Raw genomic sequence first — 12,408 nt, 5'->3', positions numbered from 1 at the left:
CTGATTAGTTGACAAATTGTCTTTAATATTCTCGTGGCTAAATGAAGTTCTCCACTCTCCATTGCTGTAACACCCAAACTGTAAAGAAATAATTTTCAGTGTATCTTATTTGCTTTTACATGCTATGTTTGGATTTTGAAAGCTCAGTGTTCATGTTTTGAAGCTAGAAGGTCATTTTTAGAAGACTTTTCTACCTAACTATTACCGTTGTGAGAAATTCAGCCGTAACCTTCATGAAGGCTCCATGTCAAGAGGGGACTCAGTCCCTGGAAGGGATGAACCAGGAGGCCTCCAAAAGTCACAGAAGGGATGCTCATTGGCAGGAGGCAGCAGATAAGTCAATTTAAGAACTGGGGAGAAGGCAGAGACAACATCTTTGTATTTATCTTCCCACCTGACCCCCTATTGTTGTTGCTAGCTGCCATCAAGTCAGCTCCAACTCATAGTGACCTTATGTACAACAGAACAGAACATTGCCCTGTCCTGCGTCATCCTCACAGTCTCCACCAGGTTCAAGTCCACCGTTGTGGCTAACGTGCCAGTCCTTCTCACTGAGAGTCTCCCACGCCCTTGTTGACTCTCACCTTCACCAAACATGTTATGCTCTTTTCTAGCAACTGTTCCCCCCGATGACGTGTCCAAAACAATGTTCTGTTGTGATCCAGAAGGTTTTTACTGGCTAATTTTTAGGAATAAATCACTAGGCCTTTCTTTCTAGTCTTTCTTAGTCTGGAATCTCCACTAAAATGTGTCCACCATGGGTGACCCTGCTGCTATTTGACATACTGGCTGGCTGCACAGCTTCCAGCATCATGGTAACATGCAGCCACACCACGGTATGACAGACTGCTTCCTAATCCCCTGCAGGTCAAGCTAGAACACAGTCAAACAGGCAGGTTGTAAAGCCCCCTGTAGACTGAAGCAGTGCTGGAGGAAGGAGGTGGCTGTGTATCAAGGGCCTGCTCTATACCAAGCACCCAGGAAGCCAAGCAGCATGTCCTTGAGCTCTTAGTAAACACAGTCAGAGGTATGTATCTCGAATACATGAGTCTTGGGTTTCAGTTAGCTCTTCCTTGGTGCACTCCTCCTCCTCCTCCTGTTATTTAATTTTACACTGCATCGTGTTTCTTATTCTAGGAGTTGATGGAGAAACGCTTCTTAAGGGAGAAGCGTTATAGACAGATAATGATTAAGCCACCGTTCCCTGTCCTGCCAGCTGGAAAAAGCGAGCAAGGTGATCCCTCAGAGCAGATGTTTAAAGGCAGCAGCCGGCCAGCTGCGGTGATGGTGTGTGGGTGGCCTGCCTAGTGGCATTTGTGTGCCTGTGTCCCAGTGTGGATGTATACGTACGTTACCCAAGTTCAGGGGTCCTGCCCCTGCCCATGAGTGGGGAGCGTGGGTTCCAGAAGCACGTTTCTGCTCTGCACAGAGCCTGCCTATGTTCTCCCTTTGGGCTGGTGCCGTGGTTCTGTTTATGGAGCTTCCTCGAGGGGTGCTATTTATAACCCCTTGTTTTCACCTCATGGGCTGCGTGATGGCCCTGTTTGGGGAGGGCCGCCAGCCCAGTCTCCCTGCCGCTGTTCATTCCAGCAGTTAGAGGCTGGCCTGGATTACTTGAAATCCTTTTCCTTTGCTCACCCTGCCTAGCCATTCCACTTCAGGTCGCCAGACTGCAGCCACTTAGATCTTTTCTTCTCCTCCTTCCCTTGCTGAGCGTCTGCAAGACTGGTTGGAGCTGGCAGACTGGCCACCACCCAGGATCTAATGTTAAGTAAAAAGGAAATGACATTCGAGATGCTGGTGAGAACCCTAGTCAGCTCAAGTCTCTTCAACTTTTGGAGGTTCCACGCTGCCCCAGGGGAGCCTGGGCCACCATGGATTGTGGGAGCTGGATTTCTAGTGTGTCCCTCAGCCTTGCATTTCAGACTGGTGCTTGACTTTGAATGAGGCAGCAGCATGCATCTCATGAAAACCTCAGCTATGACATCCTGTTCCCCTGGCAGCACCAGTGGTATATGTGACATCTTTTTCAGATCTGCCAGTTTGCAGCATGGAAAACATTCTGCAAGGAACGCCATCGTGTCTCCCATGCTCTCGAGGTCACAACTTCCAGAGAAGTCAGGGCTGGGCATTTCTGTCGCAGTGTCTTTGAACTTTGGATTCTGCTTCTAGCCAAATTCTTCCACTCAGACTCGCAATCAAGAAAAACCAAACCCACTGTCATTGAGTCAATTCTGACTCATAGCGATCCTATAGGACAGAGTAGAACTGCCTCATAGGATTTCCAAGGAGCGGCTGATAGATTCAAACTGCCAACCTTTTGGTTCACAGCCTAGCTCTTAAGCACTACACCCCCAAAAAGTGGTTGAGTATACTACTCCTGACTTCTGCTATCTGCTTAAGTACCTGCTTTGCAGTTGCCCTTTGACAAACCCTATGAGTCATCTTTAACCCCAGTGGGGGGACTGTTATTAAGTCAGGAGAAGCCAGATCACCATTACTTATCTTCAAAGGTTTATATAACTCTGGTTGGACTTTTCCCAGAGACGAACTCTAGACAAAACAACAAAATGAAACAGGGCTGGGGGAGGGAGGTAATGGCAGGGCGAGGGGTCGTGCACCCTGCCTAGAACTGGGATATATGTCAGACACACCAGGGATGGAAAAAGAAAGACAACCAGGGAATGGGCTGTGTCCTCCCATGCCAGCCCCCTCCCCAGCCTGCTTCCAGTGAGCAGGTGGGAAGAAGGCTGACTTTAGGAAAGGAAAGGATTATCAGAACCCCCTGCTGCTCAGCTTATGGCCTCTGTTAGAGGCAGCCAGGGCTCCCCTCCAAATGCAGCGGTAGGAGCTCAGAGGTTAATTTTAGAAGTTGTGAAAATCAAGGAAGCTAAGCTTCAGGAGGCGTGCTGGGAAGCTGGGATGGGGGCGTGCTAAGGGATGGCAGAGAGAGGAGGAAACGTTTCTTCTTATGCCATAGTTTTTTGTTTTTTTTTTTAAAGCTTCCAAGCTCGCGTTATCATATCTAGATCATAGCATCTACCTTGAGTGGTATTGCGTGATGTGGCCTTATGTTTCTTGTGTATGTGTTACTTCCTTTTTGGTAAAAATAAGAAAGTTTAGAGTCATTCTATAACTTAAGAGAAAATGGTTGATCAGCAAGAGTTGGGGACTTATTCTAGCAACTTGAGAGCCTCAGACATGTGTCTTCTTTCCTGTGGAAGATTAGTGTGTAATTGATCTAACCATAAAAGATGATGTGGGAGGACTGTCCCTTTCTAGTGAGAGCCACAGCTCAGAGTTAGAAGACAATTTTGAATGTCCAGTTTCTTCTTAGGTTTCTTACCTGGCTTAATCCTAAATGTAATTTCAGTACTTTGGGTGAGATGGATTGGTTGGTTGGTTGTAAAGGTGTTGGTCTTTAAAGATTTTGATATGCTTTGAGGAAAATACAGAGTAAATAGAAGGGAAAGAGTAGCAGTGCTGGTAGGGAGAGCCTGAGGAATAGATTCACGTTCCTTCACATTTCCACAATCTGAACAGTAGTGACATAGAGACCTCAGAATGCCTTTCTCAGAGCCATTTTAGACTGGCTGTGACTCGTTTTTCAGAAGCTGTATTTCTGACACTTGGGAATGGGGACAGAAAGGAGAAAAGATGTAGGAACAGTTAAGTGTCACAGCTGGCTTCTGGCAGCCAGTGAGCAAATATGAACACATCTGCCGTCCCAACAGGAAGAGCCCTGCCAGTGATAAGGACTGGGATATGCCAGGATTGGCAGAGGCAGGGCCTAGTTGCAGCTTATTTGAGGACGAGTTCCAGGATTCAGGGGACAAGCCTCGTGTACATGCCGGAAGTCTTACGAGGTTCAGGAAATAGCTCAGGCAAAGCCTTTTAATGCTGCAGGATAGTTTTGTCTATGAGCTGCTCTTTGAAGTGAATACAGTTCATTAATCAGAAAGATGTTTTAATGGGTTAATGCAGAGTTATAGACAACTACAAAAAGCATAATGCTCCGACCCCATTAACCCGTGTGCCTTATAGATAATTAATAAGAGGATGTTAGGCAATGTAGGATGGTAGAAGGATGATGACGATGATGATGATGATGGGCTTACATAATGGGCCACTCACTGAGCTAGACAGTTTATTTAGCTTATCTGGTTTAATGGTCAAAACGAATCTGTCAGTTTTGTTTATACCTACTTTGCAGGTGAGAAAACAGCCACAGAAAGGTTGAGGCACTTGCCCAAAGTCACAAAGCCGGTAATAGAGCAAGAATTTGAACTGAGGCAGTCTTACTCACACAGCCTGTACTCTTAACCACTCCACTGTGCTTCTTCCCTGAAAGGTTGATTGAGGATTAAATAAGACAAAGAGTGCAAAATGAATCAGGTTATCCAGTAAATGCTCAGTGAGTACTGTCTTCCTTCCTTGTTTCTCTTTCTGTTGGGCTTGCCAGTGGCGCTTAAAGGTTCTGAGCATTTGGGCAAAGCACTCTATGAACTGTCTTTAGGGCTGCTTGTCTTCTTGGACTGGTGAGTAATGCAGCAGCCACCGCAGAGTTCAGGAGGGCGTGTGTTCCGTGACTTCCATCTGTTGTCTTCACATTCCAGGGCTCTAGCCTTTGTCCCAGGATTTTAGGTGTTTGGGGCATTTCCTGCCCAGGAGAGACTGATGTGATCGGCACCACCGGAAGAGTCACTGCTCCTCCTGCAACACTTTGACCAGGAAGATCTCTAAGTCCTTCTAACATGGTCTGTTTTATCATCTCATTCCATCCTTATGGCCTTTCGTACCCCCCCGCCCCCAAAAAAAAAACAGTTGCCATCCAGCCAGTGCCAACTCATGGCGACCTCGTGTGTGTCAGAATAGAACTGTGCTCCACAGGATTTTCAATGGCTGGTTTTTCAGAAGAAGAGCACCAGGCCTTTCTTCCGAAGTGTCTCTGGGTGGACTTGAACTGCCAACTTTTCAGTTAGCAGCCGAGCTCGTTAACCATTTGCACCGCTCAGGGACGCCTGTGGCCTCATAGGTAGCCTGAAATAGAGAAAGCACAGGCTACCTCAGGGTCCTCTGTGGATGTTGGTCGCATTTATGATATTGATAACGAGCATGCACACTCCAAGCACTAGTGTCTTTTTTGTCTTAGTTTATCCTCCAAATGCCCTGTGAGATAAACACCATTTTCCTCCTCACCTTATACACAAAGAAACTGAGGCATAAGGAGTTTAAATAGCTTGCCCAGGGGGACACAGCCAGCAATTGACAGAGCCGGTGCAGAGCCAGGGTCATCCGCCCCAAGAGTCTGGCTCTCAGTCACTGTGCTGCAGACCACTTCCTGGCTCAGAACGCTTTAATGGTTTTCCCAGTGCCCAGGGGAAAAAGTCCAAAGGCATCTCATTCCTGATATACTTTAGCAAATAACTTTTTAGTTCCTCTTGCACAATGTGCTTTTTAATCACTTCCTGGCCTTTGTATGAGCCGTTTCCTGTACCTTCAGATCCCAAATTAGATGGCACTCTCTATAGGAAGTCTTCCCAGATACCCCTGGGTTTGGGTTAGATGTTTCTATCCTTTATGTCTGTAGCCCACCCCCACCCCCAGCCCCCAGCTAGCACTTATTGCCTCTTTAATTCTCTGTCTCACTTAGCACAAAGTCTGTGGTCAACCATGTCCTCATCACTTGATCCATAGGCAAGTACTTGGTAAAAGTTTTAATTAATTAATTAATTAGTTAATTAATTAATTAATATGATTCTATATATGAGACTATAATAATTTTTACTGACAAGAATTTTAACTGTGGTACAGAGTTTAAATATGGAGGTTATTTATTGGTGTGGTCCATGATAATATTAATTTGCTGCTCTAGACGAGGTCTCCATGACTGATATATTGAGCAGTATTATCTGAGGAGACCCTGAACCCTGTGGTGATCTGACCATTTCAAGGAGAGCACCAGCAAAATCACAGAACCCTCTCTCTCAGTCCCCAAAACAGACGGACAAACAAAAAGCCTATCTTTTCAGGGAGTTTGGATATAGACTGGAGTACCCATCTACCGATTCCAGAGTTCTGCTGATCTTTTGCGTATGTCTATCCTTGGACATTATTGATATTTTTCTTCCTGAGTTTTCTTCTAGAAGTTCTGTAGTTTTAGTTCTTTAAAATCTAGGATCCATTCTGAGTTTATTTCTGTACGTGGTATGAGGTAAGGGTTAAAGTTTATTTTTTTTCAAATGGGTATCCAGTTGTGCCGACACCCTCCTTTTCCCCATTGCATTGCTTCGGTGCCTCAAAAATCAGTTGACCACATATGTGTGGGTCTACATCTAGATTCTGTTTTGTTCCGTCAGTTTAGATGATTATCCTTACACAAATACCGCACTATCTTGATTACAGTAACTTTATAGTAAGTTTTGAAACCAGGTCATGTAAATCAGGTAATATAAATTTTAGATATTCTTTCTTAGAGAAAACTCATCAACTAAGACAGACATTGTGATAATTAACCACAACACCACATTATAACAGGTTCTATGCTTTTAAAATACTTGGCGAGTTTCTTGTCTCAGAGCGTCTGATCTTTTATCCAAAATCAAGCTGAGAGTAGGGACAGGTGGGAGTTTCTGATCTGGTTCAGCCTACTCTCGCAATGTATTATGGTGAGAGACTGGGGAGATTCTGGAACGATAGGCTGTGCTAGTAGTAATAAGTTTAGGCAATAGTTTCAGCTTTATCTCCCATCACACCTTTTGTAAAAGCTAGTAACAAGGGCCTTATACAAAACTGGAAGAGAAATGACAAAATGTATCAGCAAGAGGCATGTGTATGCGCCGTCAAGTCGATTCTGACTCATAGTGACCCTGTAGGACAGAGTAGAACAGCCCCATAGGATTTTTTTTTTTTTTTAATCTCCATGGAAGCAGACTGCCGCATCTTTTTTCGGCAAAGCAGCTGGTGGGTTTGAACCTCAGACCTTTTAATTAACAGCCAAGCATTTAACCACTGTGATGCCAGCGCTCCTTCAAGAGGTATGTTGTTATTAGGTGCCATCAACTTGATTCCAACTCATAGCGACCTTATATACAACAGAATGAAACATTGCCCAGTCCTGCACCATCCTTACAATCATTGTTAATGCTTAAACCCATTGTTGCAGGCACTGTGTCAGTCCATCTCATCCAGGGTCTTCCTCTTTTCGCTGACTCTCTACCAAGCATGATGTCCTTCTTCAGGGATTGATCCCTCCTGGTAGCATGTCCAAAGTACGTGAGACAAAGTCTCACCATTCTGTTTTTTAAGGAGCATTCTGGCTGTGCTTCTTCCAAGACAGACCCGTTTGTTCTTCTGGCAGTCCGTGGTATGTTCAGTATTCTTCTCCAACGCTGTAATTCAAAGGCATCAATTCTTCTTCATTCTTCCTTATTCTCTGTGTCCAGCTTTAGCATGCATATGAGGTGATTGAAAATATCTTGGCTTAGGTCATGCGCCCTTAGTCCTTAAAGTGGAATCTTTGCTTTTTAACACTTTAAAGAGGTCTTTTGCAGCAGATTTGCCCAATGCAACACGTCGTTTCATTTCTTGACTGCTGCTTCCATGGGTGCTGATTGCAGATCCAAGTAAAATGAAATCCTTGACAACTTCGGTCTTTTCCCATTTATCATGATGTTGCTTATTGGTCTAGTTGTGAGGATTTTTCTTTCATTATGTTAAGGTGTAATCCATGCTGAAGGCTGTAGTCTTTGATCATCATCAGTGTTTCAAGTCCTCTCAAGACATATAGAATGCCCAAATAATTAACAGTTTGTAGAGCTATCTCCTATTTAAAAGCTAGACATTCATCCTACATGGCAGACCTTTGATTAAAGGTTTGGCATGTTCATATAGACATGCTCTCAGAGACCTAAAAAAATATAAAAAGTAAATTATATGGATTACATGACGTGCTTTATAAAAAGTATTTCTTCTACACAAATAACATCAGCTATAAAAACGTGTAATATTCATAGTAGGTTTCATTTTTCGATGTATAATTTTCTAGAGCCTTTTCGATATGGTCTTTGTTTGAAAAAAATACTGTTCATCTACCTTGCCTCAGTGTAAGACTGTGCCAGGGGCTACACGGACACAGCCGGGGTCTTTGGGGAGGATTAGGATGCTGAAGGCAGACAGGGTCTTGGAGAACACTGTTCAGAGAAGGTAAATGAGATTTGGGGACTTGCACAAAGTCAGACAAGAAGAGCTAAGATTAAAAGCCAGGTGTATGAGTGCTCCATTCCTGTGCTTCTCACTTGATTATGCTCACCTGGCCCCATAGACTTGTGGAGGAGTTTTGGTAAATGCAGAAAGAGATACAATATTAGCTTGAAACATATGAATTAGCTGTTTTGGAGATAAAAAAAAAAAAAATCAGGGCTTTCCTATGGCTCAACCTATTGTATAAATCCTCAGACAAAATCAGATTGGCATGAAGCTACTATGAATTTGTGTGGGAAGTGTACAGGATCTGATGGTTGCTGGGTAGAAAGTTGGCTTAGGGCTCCTCTCTGGTTCCCTGGGTGGTGCAAACAATTAAGCTGTCGACTACTAGCCAAAAGATTGGCTGTTCGAACCCACCCAGAGACATCTCAGAAGACAGGCTTGGCAGTCTGCTTCCAAAAGATGACAACCTTGAAAACCCTATGGAGCAGTTCTCCTCTGCACACATGGGGTCACTGTGAGTTGAAATTGACTCCATGGCAAATAACAACAACCAGCGTTGCTCCAGGCGTAAGTGTGTTTAGGAGAAGGTGGATGTTCAGAGAGCCTCCTGGAGACTTGCATGGGGGAAGCTGCTGTGTGTGGTTCTGAGGCAGAAGCCAGAGCCTCCATCTCAGCCCTTCCCTCCCAACCACTCAGAGGAGGCGCAGGGAAGATCACTGTAAGGATGAACTACATTGTAAGTGCTGAGGTGCAGATGGTGTGTAAACTCGGGCTTGCTATTACTTAGGCTGTATTTTTCCCTTGTTTGGCTAAGGACAAATAGATGTTTTCAACTTCTGACCAAGGTCAGAGACGCATGAAGAAGTACTTCTGTTTGGCCACTTGCTATTTGATTGTGTCAGAGTCCTGAAGCTCTTGCTGGGTCTGACTGAAGGGAGAAGTGTATTTAATATGTGCAGGAAGATAATTTTTGAAACCCACTTTTTAAAACTTGTATTTTTTAGTTGAGTCGTACACTCTTGGTCTGACTTTGCTGACCAAATCTCTTGAAGTGTGTTATTTTTCTCTCTGTCTCGCTCTGAGTGTCCTTTCCTGTCTCTGCCTCCCCATGTCTCTCTGCCTCTGCTCACTCTCTGTGCCTCGCTGTCTTTCTGCTTTGTGTGTGTTTTTCTATCCCCCCACGGCCCCCCAACTTAGTCTTTCTCTCTTTGGAGTAGCCACAATTTCTGACTTAGAAGTGAAACCTTCACAGTTGAATTCACACGTGGTATTTTTTTCCCTTTTTGTTTCTTCAGTTCCTCCGGGAGTGATCCAGAATGGAGCTCGGGTTCTAAGCCGAGGGATGTTTCCCAGCGTCCGGCCATTGCCAATCACTCCCATTGGAATGACGGCAGCCATGAGGTAAGGGATGTGCCTACTGGGTCAACCCAGCCTGAGATTGGGATGCAGATCCTTGTGTCCCGAGGGGCCACTTCAGGGGATAGAGAGGATCAGCCTCTACCCAGTTAAGGCAATAAACCTGGCTGGGACGTTTAAAAAAATTACTGTAACTCTCAGGGACTCCAATTAAAAATGCCGTTTCTCCTTGGGCCATCAAATTATCCTGGTTTCTTGGCAGATGAGGAGATGGAAATAAGTTAAATCTTTATTCTAAGAAAGCAGGTGGAAAGAAAGAGTGGGTGGGCTGTTAATTAGTTTCTAGACCCAGTTTAGTCACTTGCCAGTCCTGTGACTTTGGGCTGATTTCTGACCTCATGGGGACTCAGTTCCCTCATCTGTACAACTACGCTGCCTCTTAGGAGCAAGTACAGTGTGAATCAGATGCAAAATTGTGTGTGGAAACTGCTTTGATAAAAGGTATTTAAATAACAAGGAACCCTAGTGGCACAGTGGTTAAAGCACTCAGCTGCGAACCGAAAGGTTGGTGGTTCGAACCCATCAGTCACTGCACAGGAGAAATATGTGGCAGTCTGCTTCCATAAAGATTTACAGCCTTAGAGACACTATGGGCCGTTCTACTCTAGCCTGTAGAGTCACTATGAGTCAGAATCAACTCAACGGCAATGGGTTTGGTTTGGTTTGATATATAAATAACAGGTAGCATCATTCCCCTGAGTCTGAGAATCAGATCAGTTGCCAAGACACAGGAACCCTTCTTTGAATAAATGTCTTTCATCCATGCTTCTCATTCCAGCTCCGGAATAGGGCCACCATTGTCTTAGAACTCTCACATACACCAGGGGCAGCTCCTCCTCATTCTTCCTGCTGCTTCTCTCCCCACTCCTGCCCACCCATCAACCACTGCCAGACTAATTTCCTAAAATGTGCCTTACTAGCCTCTGCAGAAGCACCTTCCATGGCTCCTACCACATCTCCCAACCTCCCACCCAGCCCTCCTTTCTACTTGAGCCAAGTATGTGTTCCTCGAGCATGTCCAGTATCTGCCCATCTTATTTATAGTTTCCTCTGTGTAGTTTCCAGATAATGCATCCTTCAAGTCTCTTCACAAAGGTGATTCTTTCTGAATGTGCCCTCTGAGCCAGCACTGGATGAATTACGCTTTCCTGTGAACCCATAACCGCCATGCTTTATTGTGGCCCTTGGATGAGTTGACCTTGTGTCATAGTAATTTCTGGGTGTCCCTCTGTGTCCTCAGTGGTGAGCTCGCTCATCTCGGGCTAGGGCTTTCTCAGTTTGATGATGCCTCATTGCGTGTTGCACGGTGCTGAGCTCAGGCTGCTCACTTATGAAAGACCTGTCAGACTGAGCTGCATCTCTTACAGCAACGTCTTTTGCCTTTTTTCTGTGCCTGTGGGTCAAGTTCATACCTGAAGACCGTTTTGCTTTCACAGTGTCTCATGTCCCAAATGAAACCAATCCAGAAAGTCTGTTTAGCCAGGGCCAGAGGGAGCTCCCTTGTGTTAATCAGCCACGTAGACTTGCCAACCGTGTGGAGTTTCACTTGTCTTTTAAACTTTACCAGTGAACCAACCTACTTTTGGTGTCTGGGACCTGATAGGAGGGAAGGAGGGATGGATAGATTAGATGGATGGGTGGGTGGATGTCATTGAGTCAACTCTGACTCATGGCAACCTTATGTACAACAGAGTGCAACATTGCCAGCCCCGCTTCTTCACAATCGCCAGAATGTTCAAGTCCCTCATGGCAGCCGTTGTGCCAGTCCATCTCACCGTGGGTCTTCCTCACCCTTGCTGGCCCTCTACTTCACTAAACATGACGTCCTCCTCTATAAATTGATCCCTCCTAATAACATGTCCAAAGCATGTCAAGTCAGATAGTTTTCTGCTGTGATCCCTAAAGTTTTCATTGGCTGATTTTTGAAAGTAAATCACCGGGTCTTGCTTCTAAGTCTATCTGAGTCTGGAAGCTCTGCTGAAACCTCTCCGCCATAGGTGATACTGCTGATATTGGAAATACCGGTGGCATAGCTTCCAGCATCATAGCAGCATGAAGCCACCACAGTACGACAAGCTGACAGACAGTGAATTAGAAGGAAGGTTGATAGAAATTAGGATGGTGATCGAGTTGTAAAACCATTCATCGTTTATTTCTACTAACCTGACACAGTGCTGGAAACCCTGGTAGCATACTAGTTAAGAGTTCGGCTGCTAACCAAAAGGTTCATAGTTCAAATCCACTAGGCACTCCTTGGAAACCCTATGGGGCAGTTCTACTCTGTCCTATAGGGTCGCGATGAGTTGGAATCAACTCGATGGCAAAGGGTTTGTTTTGCTTTGTTTTGTTTCTGTGACACAGTGACACTTTCTAAAAACTTATGGGAAGGATCCTTTTCTTGTAATTCTCTAGTATTTTTCTTGGTTACTGTTAAAATTCTTCTTGCGTCCATAAATTTTATGAAGCCAGAGTATCAGTGCCTTTGCTTGACATTGTGAACGGGACATAGTATGCTTGCCATTCCTTTCTTAAAATCTTTCCCATCTCACCTCCTAGTTTAGCGTTTTGCTTGTGAAGAATTTAAGGCTATTTTGGCATGGAGTAACAATGTATTTTTCATTAGTGGATTCCAAGTATAGGCTTCTGTTTTCTCACATTGACCACTCTTAGTGCTCAAGCATAGCTTTAAATGCGGTTCCAGCCACCCTTTGTAGAAGGACACAGAAGGTCCAGGCAGAGGGGGAAGGGAAACCTAAGGCCAAGTTGGCCTTCAACAGGAGGTGC

General features: G+C 44.8%; 1 protein-coding gene across 13 annotated transcripts in view; it reads left to right on the top strand.

Moving 5' to 3' along the window:
- FOXN3 (forkhead box N3) overlaps positions 1–12,408 on the top strand; it is a 460,304-nt gene that overhangs the window by 427,694 nt on the left and 20,202 nt on the right. For all 13 annotated transcript variants that reach the window (XM_003408814.4, XM_064292850.1, XM_023546473.2 and 10 more), the window contains one exon: positions 9,504–9,609. In XM_003408814.4, coding sequence (XP_003408862.1) covers positions 9,504–9,609 — 106 coding nt within the window. The remainder of the gene's footprint in view (positions 1–9,503; positions 9,610–12,408) is intronic.

This window comes from Loxodonta africana, chromosome 10, assembly GCF_030014295.1.
Source record: "Loxodonta africana isolate mLoxAfr1 chromosome 10, mLoxAfr1.hap2, whole genome shotgun sequence".
Lineage (NCBI taxonomy): Eukaryota > Metazoa > Chordata > Mammalia > Proboscidea > Elephantidae > Loxodonta > Loxodonta africana.
Note: the sequence above shows the minus strand (reverse complement) of the source record. Positions and strands in the feature narration are given on the sequence as shown.